The sequence below is a fragment of the Chroicocephalus ridibundus genome, chromosome 2 (genome assembly GCF_963924245.1).
Source record: "Chroicocephalus ridibundus chromosome 2, bChrRid1.1, whole genome shotgun sequence".
Lineage (NCBI taxonomy): Eukaryota > Metazoa > Chordata > Aves > Charadriiformes > Laridae > Chroicocephalus > Chroicocephalus ridibundus.
In genome coordinates, this window is record NC_086285.1 from 102,373,409 (window position 1) to 102,392,389 (window position 18,981).

Sequence of the window (18,981 nt, forward strand, 5' to 3'; positions counted from 1 at the left end):
GAGGCACATGAGTGTTCTCTATCAATCCTACTGTAGCTATAATTTTGATAACTGAAATATAACTGTAGTATAGGCTCAACAATTCTTGTGTTTTAAGAGGTCACAAAGTTCTATCTTGATCTTTAATATTTGTACCAACATTTTAAAAAAAGAAAAAAAAATCACAACCACAAGAGCTTAGGCACTACTGGCCATCAAAGCCATCTGTTGGAGGGGTAAAACAGTAGTACTGCCATTAACCCAGTATCCCTCTTTATTCATCCATCACACTGACCACAGGTGGCCCACTCGATGCCTCTTATCCAGTCTTCATGGCCGGGGAGTATTAACGTTTTCTGAAACTGAATAGAAATTCTTGTTACATCATAGAAATGCACTTAATTACCACATACATATCAGCAATTAGCTTTGGATTTTCAAATCTTTCATATTTACAGCTTCTATTATTTGAAACCAGAAAAATAAGCTGCTCCTAAGGATTGTAATTTACTGATAGACTCTAAATAGGCCTTCTTGGTTTTGCCACCATTGGGTAAACACGTCCCATTATGGGACTTCCCATATATGAGCAGGAAAGCATGAGAATTTAAGGTGCTCACCTTCAAGAGGCTACAGTCTCTCTATGATACAGATGAAAATCTTTGAAGTTTATCAGGCTTATAGTAGTACACAATTAAAGAGGAAGTGATCAGTGACCTGCTACACCGCTTGGATGTGCACAAGTCTATGGGACCAGATGGGTTACATCCAAGAGTGCTGAAAGAGCTGGCAGACGTGCTCGCCAAACCACTTTCCATTATCTACCTGAAGTTATGGATAACTGGGGAGGTCCCCATGGACTGGAGGGTAGCAAATGTAGCACCCATCTACAAAAAAAAGGCAGAAAGGAGGATCCAGGAAACTATAGGCCTGTCAGTCTGACCTCGGTACCAGGGAAGGTCATGGAGCAGATCATCTTGAGTGCCATTACAACTCATATAATGGACAAGCAGGGGATCAGGCCTAGTCAGCATGGGTTTATGAAAGGCAGGTCCTGCCTGACGAACCTGATCTCCTTCTATGACAAGATGACCCAATTATTGGATGAGGGAAAGGCTGTGGATGTTGTCTACCTAGACTTTCAAAAAGCATTTGACACTGTCCCCCATTCTCATGGAAATTCTTATGGAAAAAATGGCTGCTCATGGCCTGGATGAGCATACGATCTGCTGGATCAGGCACTGGCTGGATGGATGGTCCCAAAGAGTGGTGGTCAATGGAGATAAATCCAGCTGGAGGCCAGTCACAAGTGGTGTCCCTCAGGGCTCAGTGTTGGGACCATTTCTGTTTAACATCTTTATTGATGACCTTGCTAAGGACATAGAGTGTATCATCAGTAAGTTTGCAGATGACACCAAGTTAAGCGGGAGTGTTGATCTGCATGAGGATAGGAAGGCTCTACAGAGACACTTGGATAGATTGGACTGATGGGTCAATGCTAATGGAATGTGCTTCAACAAGGCCAAGTGCCGGGTCCCGCACTTGGGCCACAACAACCCCATGCATCGCTACAGGCCTGGGGAAGTGTGGCTGGAGAGCTGCCTGGCAGAAAAGGGCCTGGGGGTTCCAATTGACAAGCGGCTGAACACGAGCCAGCAGCGTGCCCAGGTGGCCAAGAAAGCCAATGCCATCCTGGCTTGTATTAGAAATAGTGTGACCAGCAGAAGGAGGGAGGTGATTGTCCCCCTGTACTCAGCACTGGTAAGGCCACACCTTGAGTGTTGTGTCCAGTTCTGAGCACCTCAATACGAGAGAGATATCGAGGTGCTGGAGCGAGTGCAGAGGAGGGCAACAAAGCTGGTGAAGGGCCTGGAGAATAAATCTTATGAGGAGCGACTGAAGGAGCTGGGACTGTTTAGTTTGAGGAAGAGGAGGCTGAGGGGAGACCTCACTCTCTACAACTACTTGAAAGGACATTGTAGAGAGGTTGGTGCTGGTCTCTTCTCACAGGTAATTAGTGATAGAAGAAGAGGGAATGGCTTCAAGCTGCAGCAGGGTAGGTTTAGGCTGGACATTAGGAAAAAATTCTTCACAGAAAGAGTGGTCAGACACTGGAATAGGTTGCCCAGGGAGGTGGTGGAGTCACCACCCCTGAATGTGTTTAAGACTCATTTAGATCATAGAATCATAGAATTGTTGAGGTTGGAAGGGACCTTTAAGATCATCGAGTCCAACCTTTAGCCTACCCTGACAAGAGCCACTTCTAAACCATGTCCCTAAGTGCCCCATCTACCTTTTTTTTTTAAACACCTCCAGGGATGGTGAATCCACCACCTCCCTGGGCAGCCTATTCCAATGTTTAATAACCCTTTCAGTGAAAAAAATGTCTCCTAATATCTAATCTAAACCTCCCCTGACGTAACTTGAACCCGTTTCCCCTCATCCTATCACTTGTCACCAGGGAGAAGAGGTCAGCCCCCATCTCTCTACAACCTCCTCTCAGGTAGTTGTAGAGGGTGATAAGGTCTCCCCTCAGCCTCCTCTTCTCCAGGCTAAACAACCCCAGCTCCCTCAGTCGTTCTTCATAAGGTTTGTCCTCCAGACCCCTCACCAGCTTTGTAGCCCTTCTCTGGACACGCTCCAACACCTCAATGTCCCTCTTGTAGCGAGGGGCCCAAAACTGAACGCAGTACTCGAGGTGGGGCCTCACCAGTGCCGAGTACAGGGGGATGTGGTGTTAAGGAATATGGTGTAAGGGAGAACTTTGTAGAGTGAGTTGATGGTTGGACTCGATGATCCCAAGGGTCTTTTCCAACCTAAATGATTCTATGATTCTATTCTATTCTACACAAAGAACAACATGATGCTAGTATGACATGGTAAATAATTTCTACTACATATGTGAAATGGATGATGTGGAAAATGACTACAGGCAAAATCAAGTGTAAAAAGAAGAGTAGATGTTTTGAAATTATTTAAATAATTAATTAGTAATATTATAATATTAATAAGAATTACTTATGGGGCTAGAAATAGTCCCTACATTTCTTAAGTTTGTTGACTAAGTTTCTAAGGAAGGTATACATCAAGAACTGTATCTGCTGATATAAAACTCTACATGAACACAGGCTAAAGAACACAGGAATGCAAACGCAGTCCGGATTCCCTTTTAAGAACTTTCATTAGTAGTATATTTTCATTCATAACATATATAATATTACCATTTTATTTTGATTAAATTAAGGTACAAGTGTTTACTGCTTATTTAGCATTTAAAACATTTCTATTTTTCTTTGCCCAGAAAAAGCCTTGTTTCCATGACATTTTTTGATCCCGAGTTGACTTAAAATGTTTGAAATAACCACTGCAGTTAAAACGTTACTGTAGTTTATCATGAGTAACTACCACATTATTTCTGACATCGTATTCTGCTAAATCCCTTACCTAGGCCTACTAAGAGTTCAGATTAGATGATAGCCTCTGTTATCAGCACAAGTCTGCAACTTTCCCTATCCATTAAAGAATGAACGGAAGAACGAACAAAAGAACAAGCCTTTCTGATTGTGTTGCTGCTCTTTCTCAAAATCTCTGTCTTCGGCTTCAGAGGAGATGGTGAGCAACAGTAACTCACCCAAAGGAAAAATGTGTAGGAGTATGAAAAATGAGCACAAGAAGAAACACACTCAGAAATCAGTGCCTCTCTCTTTGGTCAAACGTTCCTGATATTCTCCAAAATCACCTTCCCATCAAACAACGTTACTCAGCTTCTTGTTCTGCATTTGCAGTCTTAACGTTATAGAACGATCTGTATAAGAGATACATTACCAGAATAGCTTAACAGAAATTTCCAAATCAGAAAGTTTTGGCTTAAGAACGTGTTCTCACAGCCACCTAAGCCTCATTTGGCTAGTCGATTCTGCACTCACTGGCACTTCCGGATCATAGAATCATTTAGGTTGGAAGGGGCCTTTAAGATCATTGAGTCCAACTGGTAACCTAACACTGCGAAGTCCACAATAAAACCATATCCCTAAGCACTGTATCTACATGCCTTTTAAATACCTCCAGAGATGGCGACTCAACCACTTCTCTGAGCAGCCTGTTCCAACACTTGACAACCCTTTTGTTGATGAAACTTTTCCTAATATCCAATCTAATCCTCCCCTGGCACAACTTGAGGACACTTCCTCTTGTCCTATCACCTGTTACCTGGGAGAAGAGACTGACCCCCACCTCGCTACCACCTCCTTTCAGGTAGTTGGAGAGAGTGATAAGGTCTCCCCTCAGCCTCCTTTTCTCCAGGCTAAGGAATCCCAGTTCCCTCAGCTGCTCCTCGTAAGACTTGTTCTCCAGACCCCTCACCAGCTTTGTTGCCCTTCCCTGAACATGCTCTAGCACCTCAATGTCTTTCTTCTAGTGAGGGGCCCAAAACTAAACACAGTATTCAAGGTTCAGCCTCACTAGTGCACAGTACAGAGGTACAACCACTTTCCTAGTCCTGCTGGCCACACTCAGCCATCAGTTGACCAACACCCCCAGGTCCTTTTCTACTGGGAAGCTTTCCAGCCACTCTTCTGCAAGCCTGTAGTGCTGACATGGGGTTGTTGTGACTCAAGTGCAGGACCCGACACTTGGCCTTGTTGAACCTCATACCATTGGCTTTGGCCCATTGATCCAGCCTGTCCAGATCCCTCTGCAAAGCCTTCCTTCCCTCAAGCAGGTCGACACTCCCACCTAACTTGGTGTCATCTGCAAACTTACTTAGGGTGCACTTGATCCCCTCGTCCAGGTCGTTGATAAAGATATTAAACAGAACCAGACCCAATACTGAGTCCTGGGGAACACCACTTGTGACCGGCCACCAACTGGATTTAACTTTATTCACCACAACTCTTTGGGCCTGGCCCTCCAGTCAGTTTTTTACCCAGCAATGAGTCCATCCATCCAAGCCATGAGTTTGGAGAACCAGGAGAACGCTGTAGGGAAACTGTCACAGGCTTTACCAAAGTCTAGGTACACAATATGCACAGCCCTTCCTCATCCACCAACTGGGTCACCTTGTCATAGAAGATCAGGTTAGTCAAGCAGGATCTGCCTTTCATGAACCCATGCTGACTGGGCCTGATTGCCTGGTTGTCCTTCATGTACCATGTGATGGCACTCAAGATGATCTGTTCCACAACCTTCCCTGGTGCCGAGGTCAGACTGACAGGCCTGTAGTTCCCTGGACCCTCCTTTTGGTCCTTCTTGTAGATGGGCATCACATTTGCTAACCTCCAGTCAACTGCGACCTCCCCAGTTACCCAGGACTGCTGATAAATGATGGAAAGTGGTTTGGTGAGCACTCCCGCCAGCAGCTTCAGTACCTTTGGGTGGATCCCATCCAGCCCCATAGATTTGTGTGTGTCTAAGTGGTGTAGCAGGTGAAACTAACCATTTCACCTTGGGTTATAGGGGGCTTCATTCTGCTCCACATCCCTGTCTTCTAGCTCAGGGGGCTGGCTAGTTACTCAGAGAACAACTGGTATTACTATTAAAGACTGAGGCAAAGAAGGCATCAAGTACCTCAGCCCTTTCCTCATCCTTTGTCAATATGTTTCCCACCACATCAAATAAAGGATGGAGATTCTCCTTAGCCCTCCTTTTGTTGCTAATGTATTTGTAGAAGCATTTTTTTCTTGTCTTTTACAGCAGTAGCCAGATTAAAATCTATCTGGGCTTTGGCCCTTCTAATTTTCTCCCTGCATAACAATCACAACATCCTTGTAGTACTCCCGAGTGGCCTTCCCCTTCTTCTAAAGGTCGTAAACTCCCTTTTCTTTTTTTCAACCTGAGCTCCAGCCAAAGCTCTCTGTTCAGCCAGGCCAGTCGCCTTCCCCACCGGCTCATCTTTCATCACATGGGGACAGCCTGTTCCTGCACCTTTAAGACTTCCTTCCTGAAAAATGTCCAGCCTTCATGGACTTCTTTGCCCTACAGGATTGCCTCCCCAGGGACTCTGTCAACCAGGCTCCTAAATAGCCAAAGTCTGCCCTCTGGAATCCAAGGTAGCAGTTCTGCTGACCCCCCTCCTTACTTCTCCAAGAATAGAAAACTCTTATAATTTTGTGGTCACTATGCCCAAGACAGCTTCCAACTGTCACATCACCCACGATCCTTCTCTGTTCACAAACAACAGATCCAGCAGGGCACCCTCCCTAGTTGGGCAATGATCAGATGCACATGGTCATTATTTTTAAATGATTCAGTCAAAGTTTTTATTATTGCCTAGGTTATATTTACAAGTATTTTGATCTGTTCTTCTCATTTTTACGGATTTTGTTTCTACAGTCTCAAATTTCTCCTTCTCAGTTTCAGTTTTCCCCTTGGTCCTCACTGGATACATAAAAAGTTACAGTACCAACAGTTAAATCTAGCAAAAGCTCATGGTCTGACTCACTGACTTCACAAGTTTTCCCACGCCTCTCAACTAATCTCCGAACATTTCTGCACAGCAGCAATTTGGTCTCTTTTAGGCAAAGAATAAAGCTGTTCTGTAGGTAGCAGAGCTAATGAAGCCAGGTTGTCTGTGGACATGCCCAGCACACTCTGCACAACACTCTGCCTACATTTTGGGTACATGTCCTTCAGGACCAAGCTGGTAATATTGTTTAGCAAATTTGGCAACAGAGGTCCAAGTCTTCTCAGTTTTTCCCCACTGGATGCTAGATGTGATATCCCTCCATTATCCAGCTGTTAATCTCATTGAATTAGGAGCCTGAATTATCTTTGTGTCTCTTACTCCACTTCTCAATTAGACAAAATTATTTGGGGGAAACAAAGTCAAACATGCACCGCTAAATCTTCTCACAGAAGCCATGTTTCATTTTAAAGCTCTATTTTGGTCCTCTGATTTACTTACTTCCCCTCCATAGGCCTGTTAATACCTCAAGCAGGAAAGACAGATAATGGTTTCTGAAAGATTCTTCCCTGGGTACTTTTATAAATCAACACCCTCTTTCAAGAGCTCAGAAAAGCAAAGAGTTCATTTTCTCTCTACTGCTTAACACTATCAGGGGTCTACAGGTAGAGAGTCTTAAAGGATTTGAAGCCTGACCACTCAATTTCAAAAAAACAAGCAGTTTTTATGAATAAATGTATTTCAATTGTAAAATTAATGAGTTTACCAAAAGGCAGCCTGAATTGGCTAACTGAAGATGCCTCATCCTCCCTCAGAGTATAACAGCGCCCTCCAAGTTTCCTTAGAACATCCCATTATGAACTTACATTTTACCTTTGTGTTCATACAGTCCTTTTTAAGATGTTAACTAAAGGAAAAGGTTTCCAAGAGTCATAGTTGACAGGACAGAGCTATAGGCCCTTACCACTGAGGGAATGACACGGAAGTTTAGATTCTAATCACTCTTCTACACTAAGTTCTAGTAAAAAATGGCAGGACGACAGTAACACTTCCTGCAAATACCTTTAGAAGTGCTACAGAAGCCATAAAAAAAAGGTGTCAGCAGATCTGAGAGAACATGACTAAAAAGGAAAAGCTCCCTTTAGCAGCTAGGAAGGAGTCAGAAGGCTCGCAAGGATGTTTTCATTCTGTTAATAGCTGTAAGGCACTTTTACTCCACATAGAATTAAATTCAGGCTCTTCTCTTTGAGGTCTGTACAGCCTACTTAGTTAAAAGAGATGTTCTGTAAAGTTAAGACAGACACCAACCAGAAGTCCCACCTCATTTAAAAAATGAGACTGTGAATGCCAACTCTGCCAGGGCAACAGGTGAAAATACTTCCTAACATTGAAGGTATAAAAAATAGCACACAAAATATGAGAAAATTCCTCACCCCTTGTACGAATAAAGTTTCCAACCTCCAAAAAAAGACAGCAGCATAAACTTGCTTATGAAGCTGAAGATGGAACTAGTTTATTGCAGTTACCTTGCTTTATCCTCCACTGACTGACTGCATTTAAGAATGGCTAAGAATGTTGTTATACTCAAAAGTTTGGTCAACAAATGACAAAATAAGTTATGTATCTCTGAACATTTTTGGCAGTCAAACTGCATATTATTTGTCAATCTGAACCATACAAGAAAACAAGTTCCAGATTTTGAACAAGGAAAATCAACTGCACAGCCCCTGAGATAAAAGTCTTTCTTTAGCACGCTGAGAATCATGAGTGGCATTCTGCCATTGCTAATTCCCAGAGAATGTCATTGAAGTGATTTAACTCATGAGCTACATAGGGGGAGGAAAAAAAAAAAAAAGCTAAGAAAGCAACCCTTCTTTCCTGCTTAGTGGTCAAGAAATTACTGAACATAGCAGATAAAGGCTGAAGAATTTACTTTACTGATGACAAAAAAAAATAATCTTACTATTGTATGTGGCAGCATGAACAGGAAAATTATGTATAACGCAGCTTTTATCTCTCTCAAAAAGCAAAAAGGAGTATCTATTCTTTAACACCTAAGGGGACTGTCTCTGAACAAATCCGGAAGAATAAGTGGTTCCTAGATTCATCCGCTTCAGTGAGGGGTTCTGAATGGTAGGTTCATTGGTGCTTTCTGGGCACTGGTGTGGTTTAAGGTTTTTTGGTGTGGGTTTTTTTTGTTTGTTTTTCTTTTTTGTTTAAGGCAGTCAGAGAGAGAAAGAAGTGACATTGACTTCTGTTTGGAGAACAGTCGTTCAACACATGCTCTATAGTCTAACAAAACTTCTGAACAGATGCAAGAGAGGACAGAATCTCTTTCTAGTGCTCAAGAGGAACATTTATCTGTATGAAAAACTAAAGATTGCCAGCTTCTGAATAATATATGAAAAATGCTTGTGCTTTTAGAAGATCAGATGCTCCTTCAAATATTTCTTTTGACTTTCACAAGCATTCAGCACAAAGGGCACACTTAGCAACAAATATGCAGTTCCACAGATAGAAATTATATCGGTTTTATTATAAGAATTTATAGACTGAAAGTAACATCATTTCCATACGAACCATTCAATGCATGGATACTCAGTAAAGAATGACAGTTGTGGCTATTTTTTATCAGTGGGAACAGAAACACAGGCTACCTTCACACAGGAAAAAAATAAGAAAAGCTAACACTTTTATGCACTGAATCCAACTTCAACATTCTGGATGTGCATTTCATCATTACCTAGAAAAATGGATGAACTATTTGAAAAGGGGTAGTTGTATGTGACAGCTATCTAGACACAGACGGCAGTTATTGAAGAACCTCAAAAAAATCAGCAGCACATATGAAAAGAAAAGAAGCAGAAAAACTGAATAATGCTCTGAGCAAGAGAGAAAAACTGTAATTACCTGACCATTCTGCTGTATAAACAAACTTATTTTGCAGTCATCACCACCACAAGCCAGTATTGGTACTGAAAAGGGAAAAAAAGTCTCCATTACTCAAGTTACAAAATCTAATACTCTAAGATATGAAAAAATTATATAAAAATCAATATAGTATCAATAAATATATTAATACAAACAGACAGGCAAGCATGATACCACTTCTTAATGCTTTCTAAATTAGACACCTAATACTAAACTAGTATCTCAAGAACACAAAACTCCAAAGTTATTTTGGCATGTAAATAATATCTAGAAATACTTAAGATACTAAACAGTAGTTTCCTTCAAGCTCACATATCTGTAGGAAGATAAGTATTAGAGATTTTTAATTAATTATATTTGTTTTATTCATCTCAACAAACATTTGCTCTAAACACAAAAGCAACAACAGCAAAATGACTCCGAACTAATACAGTTCGATGTCCTAAGTCAACTGAAATGACCATACAGATGGAGTTAGCATAATTACTACACAGCAAATAAAAAGACAGACCAAAAAAGGAAGACAGACCACCACTCACTGGTGGTCATACACAAGGATATGAAAGCAATTAACATTATTATACACCTACTCAAGTTTTGAGTAGTAGTTTACTTCTACCCGCTATCTAGAAAGCATGCAAAAAACCTAAGTATTGAATCAAACTAGATTATGTCTAAGGGAAAAACAAGTGAAGTTAGGCAGTGTTTTAATTCATCTTTCCCACAGAAGACGATGGGGAAAAATAGTTAACCCTTGCTCCAGTCTTCTTGAATCATAAGGGTGAAGTAGTAGTGCTAGGGACTAAATAGTAAAAGAAAAGAAATTAGAAAATCATTAAGAAATAAGTTATCAGGGCTCAACATTCACATTTCTCAAGTCTGGGTAGAAAACGAAATACTAAATTTCACTAAAATCAACTACTTCATCAAAAAAACAACCTAAATGCCATCCCCTTATAAAGATAATTTTATCTTTACTATGAATAGACCAAAAATCTATTTGAATAATCATCATAAGTTTATGCTCTATGCTAATTTCCTCTTTCTGCCTGTACCAAACCTGTGGCTAGTTATCTGCTGTTCCACTCACACTTCTAAGTCACATTTCACATTCATACACTCCATCACTTGCTTCTCCTCTCCAACCTCTAAGTCACACTTCACCTCCATCTCCCCCTTGCTTTATAAGGGGGCCAAAAAAGATTGCTTTGGACTGGAGGTAATGAGCTGTTTTGAAAGTCAACCTGGTCTTCTTCAGAAACTGGGCAAAAGTGAGGTTTTCTTCCACAAAATATAATGCAATGCATGTTCTTGGAACCAGTATCATCTTTCCTCACGAAATACATTTTATGGGCCATTACAGTAATTACATAGTTCCTCAATGGAATAAAAGTTTGACTAATAAAAACAAGAAAAAATTATTATCTAGTTGCAGTATCCGACAAATGCAAACACTTTCACATAAGAAGTTCTATTGAGAAATATATAATCGGCAAAACCAGACTAAGATATAGCTTTTCACATAAATGTGCAAGAATATTAGAATTTGGATCTGATTGAGATAAAGTCCTGCAAAGGAAATAGAAAAATTGTGTTGGAAACTGTGGTCCAATTGCAATGGGGACGATGTGATTGGCAAAGCTTTTTCAAGTTCACTCTCTCTTTTTTTCACGTGGTGCAATTCACTTCTGAGGAGACAATTCTTATTTGTCAGAGGCCAAGCTACAGCACCACAATTATCCAGGTGGTAGGAAAAATCACAGTATATGACAAAAGAGCGGATCGAGATCTGTAAAATAGTAAATCCTGTTCCCAGAGTTTTAGAAGCAGAGTTTCTGCAGACACTGCAAGGCAAAAAACAACCAACCAAACAAAACAGTAGCTCTTCTTCAAGACTCCAAGAACAACTGTAAAGAAACTCCTTAACTAACAGGCTGCCAGTAAAGTGCTGAAGCTATACTCCAGCAGCAAATTATTTTTATTAGCAGTCTACTGGCTTTCCCCACTTGACTTCTTCACCAAAATGGTTCTTAGCTTTTTTTTTTTTTTTAATCATTTCTTTTTAAGGACAGTCAGTTAAAATACTAGGCATCATGAACTTCAATGTCTTCTGAAAGTTAAAGCATCCGTTACGTATTAATCAGTTTTCGATGTGAGCTTTAAATTTCTTTGCTTGGTGAAATTAGAGGTTACTGTAAATGCTTCTAGTTCAGGAGAGTAGTTTACGAGTTTCAGAAAAGTAATTCTGTATTTAATTCCTGAATTCAGAACTGCAGACTGTCCTCAAGAGAAAAGCTTTTTTAAATCTTAATACAGCTGCCAACATAGCCTTCATAAATATTTCAGAGCAACTTCTAAAGTTATCATAGATCATTTTCCCTGAAGCTCATTAAAATTCCAAATTGCCATTACAGATTAATGTTTCTGACAAAATTATCAGCAGTGAGATTTTTAATAATATATTTTAAGCTACTTTATTTAGATTTCAGAGTTAACATACTCTTCTGAACAAGAACAGTTCAGTTGTATGGACTACTATGTCAGATTTAGGGAGAAAACACAGAACACAGCTATGCTGTATTAAAAGCCCCTTGATAGATTTCTAGGGGAAACATTTCTAACCACACATTTATGGTTCAAAATCTAAACTGCTTCTTGACAGTTTTATCTGTAGAGATCATTCATATTGGAACTGACATTATAAACATAAATGTACAGGATCTTTTTTAAAATTTCCATAATAAACCTACAGAAATAATTTCTCATTTGAAAATACTTGCAGTTCTTCAGAAAACTAAAGTACTCTTTTTAAAGTTATGAGCACTGTGCTGTTTTGGATAATTGACTTGAACTGGGATGGGAAGAGGCCATAATAAAGGACTGTCCTGCTCTGAACACAACTCTAAGCAACACTGGGTTTTGGGGACTCTGGGAGCTTTTCACAACAAAACAAAATGCTTGCTATCCCATCATTTAAAGAAGCTTCAAGCACTCTGTGCAATTTTGGTTTCAGAAGCATTTCATTTTAAGAATTAATATGATAATTTTCATTTAAGGTTTTTCCAAAATGAATGGTCACTTCTCTTATATACGATGATTTCAACATTAAACAGATGGACTACTTTAGAGTGTTACAGTGAGAATTTCTTACCTGTACAGTATCATAAATGAAGAAATAATCTATTGCTTTGCAATATGAATTTCATACTCATGAAACTGGCACCACAGACATTTCACTTCTAACAAAAATTGATACTGGAGGTAATGATTTTAATTTACCCTCAAGCCTTTTAACTTCATCTCAACAACCACCTGTTAATATATTTACAGGAAAAATAGAGAGAGAGAGGTTTAAAGTTCTTCAGTGGTGCAGATGCTGCTTTTGATATCAGACACACTCTGGAAACAGACATTAGCATTTCCAAATGGGACAACGCATCTTGATAGAGCTTTCATACTTCCCAGAATTATCACTAGCCAAAGAATAAAATAAGCTTCTGTATAACTGCTCTGGAGGCATACAACCAAACAACACAGCAGCACGGAACATATGCAGCAAATAGCTGAAAACTCTAGATACGGTAAGAAACTTTAGTACTTTTCCTCTTCAGACCCTGACACTCCTCCATCCAGGTGATAGGCTCTAATGATACATATATTAAATTAGGTTTGTGTTTAAGTATCTAGCTTGAGGATACCTTTCGTTAAAAAAAAAAAAAAAAAAAAAAAAAGCAGCTTCTACAGGTTTGCAACAGAAGAATGTGTCTGTGGCAGGCTACAAAATCTGAACATTTATGTTAATAGAAAACTACAAATGATACTGAACAGTCAGGTTAAACTTGTTCAGCATCTCATTTTTTTTCACATTTAAAACTGAACAGGTGTAAACACTGCTCATTAACCTGCAATTTTCGATGCAGGCCTGCAGTTTCTTTTTCTGCATCTTGCCCTTCAATCCAAACAAGAACAAACATACACAGTAGCACCACAAGGACTGGGTGAAACTAACAGCATCATCCACTCCTGTTCACTTACAGCCCTGGTACTCCCTTTTTAAGCTCTCTGTCTCAGGAGTTCAACTAAAGAACTCCATTTGAGCATCATTTTGAAGACACTGTAATCAGCCAGTATTTTTCTAATTGCTAAGAATAGTTCAGTGAAAATCTTTAGATACAAGCAGCAGCTTAGGATGATTCTGTAGAAAACAAGAAGTATGGCACAAGGTTCTGGAGTCGGTTAAATGAAAACCTATTTGGGGGATTTCTCAGATTTGACATTTCCTGCATTGATACTCAAGATGTGCAGCTGTACTTACCATTGCTGCCAGGCAAGAAGGATAAGCAGACATCCATAACAAATCCATTTCCAAACTGCAGAATTTCAATGCATTTAGCTGGAAAAGAAGAAAAGATAGTGTTGATCTCATTCATCATTAAGTATTACGGTTACACTGTCATTTCCTACTACATTATGTACTTAAAATTTCCTGTTCAATTTTATTTTAAGGAGATGAAAAACTTTTACTTTTTTTCAGAAGCCTGAACGACATTATGTTCTGTGGGGCCACAGAAATTCATCCAGAGTTAGCTGAGTTAGAAGATGAGTCACCATTCTCCACCGAGTATTAAACTCGTACAGCTTCACTGTGGTAACACATTAGAAGCAGTAAATATTGCAAATTATATCCTGTGGCAACAGCATTCATTACACAGGAAGCTAAAACTGAATCCATTTGCCAGAAGAGCAAAAACCTGCAAAGACCCCTGAGATCCTAGAAGCAGTTAAACTAGTAAGCCATCAAGATCAGAATAACCAACAGGAGAGCAGAAAAACCTCTCTACAGAAGGAGAACTGGTCCTTCCATCACTAGAACCCACAACAGCAAGAAAAAAAGGAAAGGACAGGACTTCATAGTGTTCTTTGGGAGCATGAGAAATACCTTCCAGAACATGGGACTCAAGTTTGGCAATTTCCACCTACTTCTCTCACGTAGGCAGGGCAATGTGAAATCTTCAAGTGCACCAGATAAGGAAGAAAGTAGCTTGAGAGATGCAGTCAGTACAACTCAACTAGCAAATAACACTTTAAATCTATATTATCCACCCTACTTATTTCTTATGTATTTCAACAAGCTATTCTCCCATGTGTCCATGCAAGGGCCTAGTTCACCAGAAGGTCAAGATCCTATTACCCCAAACTTCATTGAACTCAAATCAATAGTAACAAACAAGTGACTACTTTAACCTCATCTTTCTAATGCCAGCATTAGCAATTTCTTTAAGTAATTTGTCTGCCCTCACGTTACAGGGCAAAATGATGGTTCAGATTACCAGATTCTGACTACATGTTAAAACGAAACATTCAGACAGCACATCACTGATGAAAAACAAAGATAAATCATTCTGCAGGAACAAATCTGACCCAAAGCCGTTAAACTAGTATAACCCTCAGCTTTCAAAGAGCAATACAGTGGTTTGATGTACCGAAGTTTGAAGAGAAATAAATGGAGTTGCATTAAAAGATGCATTAAAAGAGTACTTGTCATTTAGCCAAGTACTTCAATGGATAAGCACTCATCATTTTATTAAGCCAGTATGTTGTCCCTAATGTTAAAAAAAGTTACCTTCTGAACCATGCCGAGACCAGATTCTCACAGTAGAGTCAGAAGCTGCAGAAGCTATCAGCAGATTTAAATCAGGTTCATCTGACTGGTAGACAGCATCCACAGCACAAACAGCTTCAGTATGGCCTTTGAGAGGAATGCTTTTCACAAGCTGAACACAACAGAAAGTTTTGCAAAGTTTTAAATTCCAGTAACTCAGGTGAGAGAATTTTTAAAGCCATTTTAAAAAATAAAATAATATTGAAAATGAGTCGTATACCTGCGACAGCAGAGCACCTGCCAAGCTACAGCTTTAGCTGTAGCATATTCCACGGAAACACAGAGAAGGGATACAGCAATAATGACTATTAACTTGATAAGACTTTGTTCAAAGCTGAACAGAATTAAATGTTCCTGTGTACACTATACAAACCTCGCCATTCCTAGAGGAAAGCTGGAAATAGTATATAAGTTAAGAAGAGCAATTTTCCTTCCTTTTTCTCCTTCTCTTGCCCCTTACCCTAAGTAACATCTCATAAAAGTTTGGAGAAGCTTAGTGGCGAAGGAGACAGAGCAGAGAACACAATGAAGTAGCAGCTACAGCAGACCTAGCAGCAATGTTCAGTATGTTCTCACAAATCAAAACAGCTTTCTACTCCTTCAAAATACTGACATGAAAAACAAAATCTCTAAATTTGGACTTAAGTACCTACTTTATTAATGAATTAATACAGGTGATTCACTTTGTAATCTGTTTGTCACAAAGAGCAAAATGAGAAGCTTTTAATTCTGTGAACCAGAAGTTGTCTAGCATTTATCCAAATTTTGTGATAAACGTACCTGACATCTCTTTCTAAAAATATAACATGGTATATACACAAACTACCCCAACCTGTGTATCATTCTGATAAGACTACCTATATACAAACACTACACTGTTACACAGATTGACTGGAAATCATTACAAATGGATATAAAGAAATGAGGAAGAAGCGTACAGGAAACATCAACTAAAAATGAACCTCATAGTTCGAAGATTTTAAGGCAGCTTAAAGAAAAGTCAACAGAAAGCTAATGACTCAAGAACATACAAACAGCATCTTTCAGACATCGCTAGACAAATCCACCTGATGACTGGTTAGCTAATTTCTAAATGAAGACTGATTTGAAAAAGGTAAACTACAGAAAAGAAGAAACAACATTTAAAGTAAAACACAGCATGACAGAATACCAACAATTTGAAGGAGATATACACGGGGTTTGTTAGTCAAGGTAAAACAAAAAGGTACAGATAAGAAATACAGACAAAACAGATAATTTGTGGTATGCGAGAAACTGGAGGGGAGAGAAGCTTTAAGAAGAGGTTATTCCTGCTTACCTGATTATTCCATGTTACTGTTCCATACCATTCCCAAAGAATGAGTTGTTTATCAGATCCACCAGAAATTAACCCTGTTTCAGAAGCTAAAAATACATTTTGGTAAGTTCTTTGAACACTTACTTTATAACAGCAGTCAACAACATAAGCGATTACATTGGTTACTACTCACAAAATATCACGTATCAACAGTAAGCAAAGTATCCATCAAAATAATGTATGGCAAATATGAGTTGCACCTGTGCAAGATAGCTTAAAAGCAAATGTATTCTTTAAGACAACAGAAAGAGAAAAGTCACAGAATATTTAGAGTTCTACATGAATGTAATGAATATATCTTTCCAAAGAGATTCTCAAATCCAATACTGTAGTTTAATATTTTCTTTTTTTGTTTGGTCTTTTTGGAGGATAGGAAAATAAAGCAAGAGAAATCTAACCCAACAGAATTCAAAGCTTCACATAAAAATTTAATTACCAAGTTCCCTGAAAACAATTTCTTTTAATCCGTTTTCAGAAGAAAATGTTTTAGTGCAACCAGTTGAAAGGATGGCAGTTTATATCACTATCAAAGAGAAATATTTTCGTCTTGGTAATTCCCCACAAAGAAAGCAACTGGTAGATTACTGGTACATTAACAGCCTAATCAACAGCCCCACTTCTCTTTCCAGAAAGTTTCGAGAAATGCCCAAGGGCAAGAATACATGCCTTTGAAAAGTCTACACTAAGCAAGTTTAAAGCCTGGAATTACTCCCAAGCAAAAGCCTCATAAACGCCTTGATCATTTTTATCTTAAAGGATTATTTTTTTCGTGGATATTACCTCTATGCAACTTATGGTTTTATAGTATGAGATTTCTTAAGAGCACTACAAATCGGTTTACAAAGTCAGAACACGCACAAGTCCAACTCCTTACTGAAGAGCCCAGCGGCAGCACAAGCAGCGCATCTGCCGACCTGTCAGAGCCAGCGCAGCCCCAGGCAAAACAGCCTCCACGGCTGGCCTGGCTGCGGGGCCGGGAGAAGACAGCCCGACGGGATCCCCTCGCTTACCGGACCGCTCACCTGAGTTTGGCGGGTCAGATTCCCGCAGAACCACCCGGTAAAGTCCCTACTGAGAAGCTGCTGGGCTTAAAGGCGAGAGGATGTGCTGCAGCTCCGTATTTCCTCCAGCCCTTCGTAGTTTAGACCGCAGCCCCTCTGCTGACCACCTCCCCACCACCCACCCCCCCGCCTCACCTCCTCAGCGAGGAGCAGAGCAGCAGCGCCCGCTGCACCGGGGAGAAGCGGCCCCGGCCCCCCGCCGAGGGGACAGGGAGATGGGGAGAAAGGCCGCGCTACTCACCGCCGTCCCGCCGGCGGACCCAGCGCACACAATTCACCCTGCCGGCGTGGCCGCGGAGAGCGGCGGCCGTCCGCCTGGCCTGCGAGAACGGGAGAGAAAGCACCAAGCGTGAGGCCGCGCTGCCGGCCCCGGCCCCGGCCCCGGCCCCGGCCCCGGCCCCGGCCCGCAGCGCCCTCAGCTCACCGCCGGCTCGTAGAGGACGACGTCGCGGCAGCTGCCGAAGGCGAGGAGCCCCCCCCGCCCCCAGGACACAGCCCCGCCGCCCGCCCGGTTGGCGCAGCAGGCGACATGACAGACTGCCACGGGCGCCGCCATCTTCCCCGCCCCGCCGCGTGCTCGACCTCGCGCGGCTCCCGTAGCAACGACCCCCGCGCGCGGCGGCCCGGGGCGGGGCGGGGACTGTGGCGCGAGGGGCGGGGCTGGCCCGCGGCCGTTGGCGGGGCAGGGGGAGGGGGCGGTGCCTGGCGCCGCTCGGTGCCGGCGGTCGGTGCCGGCGGTCGTTGCCAGCGATAATGTTGGTGTTATTAACCATTTCTGATCGGTTTCTGTGACCTGCAAAGCCTCCCTCTGGTAAAGAATCGTTCTTAAAATCGCTGAGTTCAGGCTGTGTTTAATGCAACAGTTTATTACGACGTCCTGGAATAACTGTCGCAGAAATCATGGGGCTGCATCAGAAGAAGCGCGGCCAGCAGGGGGAGGGAGGGGATTCTGCCCCTCTGCTCCGCTCTGGTGAGAGCCCACCTGGAGTACTGCCTCCAGCTCTGGAGCCCCCAGCACAGGAAAGACATGGGCCTGTTGGAGTGGGTCCAGAGGAGGGTCATGAAGATGACGAGAGGGCTGGAGCAGCTCTGCGATGACAGGCTGAGAGAGTTGGGGTTGTTCAGCCTGGAGAAGAGAAGGCTCCAGGGAGACCTTATAGTGGCCTTCCAGGGCCTAAAGGGGGCCTACGGGAAAGGTGGAGAGGGAATTTTTACAAGGGCATCTAGTGAAAGGAAGAGGGGTAATGGCATCAAACTGGAAGATGGTAGGCTTAGGTTAGCTATTAGGAAGAAATTCTTTACTGTGAGGGTGGTGAGGCACTGGAACAGGTTGCCCAGGGAAGCTGTGGATGCCCCATCCCTGGAGGTGTTCAAGGCCAGGCTGGATGGGGCTTTGAGCAGCCTGGTCTAGTGGGAGGTGTCCCTGCCCATGGCAGGGGGTTGGAACTAGATGACCTTTAAGGTCCTTTCCAACCCAAACCATTCCATGAGTCTATAATAATTTGCAACTGAGCAATGGCCAGGGCCCCAATGGGGTAACCTGAATACATTTGAGTACCTCTGTTTTTCAAGGCAAAAGATGAGATCGCAG

General features: G+C 41.5%; 1 protein-coding gene across 1 annotated transcript in view; it reads right to left on the bottom strand.

The window, feature by feature from the left end:
* The window catches only part of ELP2 (elongator acetyltransferase complex subunit 2), a 44,620-nt gene extending 26,635 nt beyond the window's left edge, over positions 1 to 17,985 (bottom strand). The window contains exons 1-7 of the mRNA XM_063326325.1: positions 17,815 to 17,985; positions 17,632 to 17,710; positions 16,291 to 16,376; positions 14,934 to 15,084; positions 13,626 to 13,703; positions 9,290 to 9,354; positions 275 to 341 (exon numbers count right to left, since the gene is read on the bottom strand). Of these exons, the coding sequence (XP_063182395.1) occupies positions 275 to 341; positions 9,290 to 9,354; positions 13,626 to 13,703; positions 14,934 to 15,084; positions 16,291 to 16,376; positions 17,632 to 17,710; positions 17,815 to 17,946 (658 nt within the window). The 5' untranslated portion in view covers positions 17,947 to 17,985. The remainder of the gene's footprint in view (positions 1 to 274; positions 342 to 9,289; positions 9,355 to 13,625; positions 13,704 to 14,933; positions 15,085 to 16,290; positions 16,377 to 17,631; positions 17,711 to 17,814) is intronic.
* Between the last annotated feature and the right edge of the window lie 996 nt (positions 17,986 to 18,981).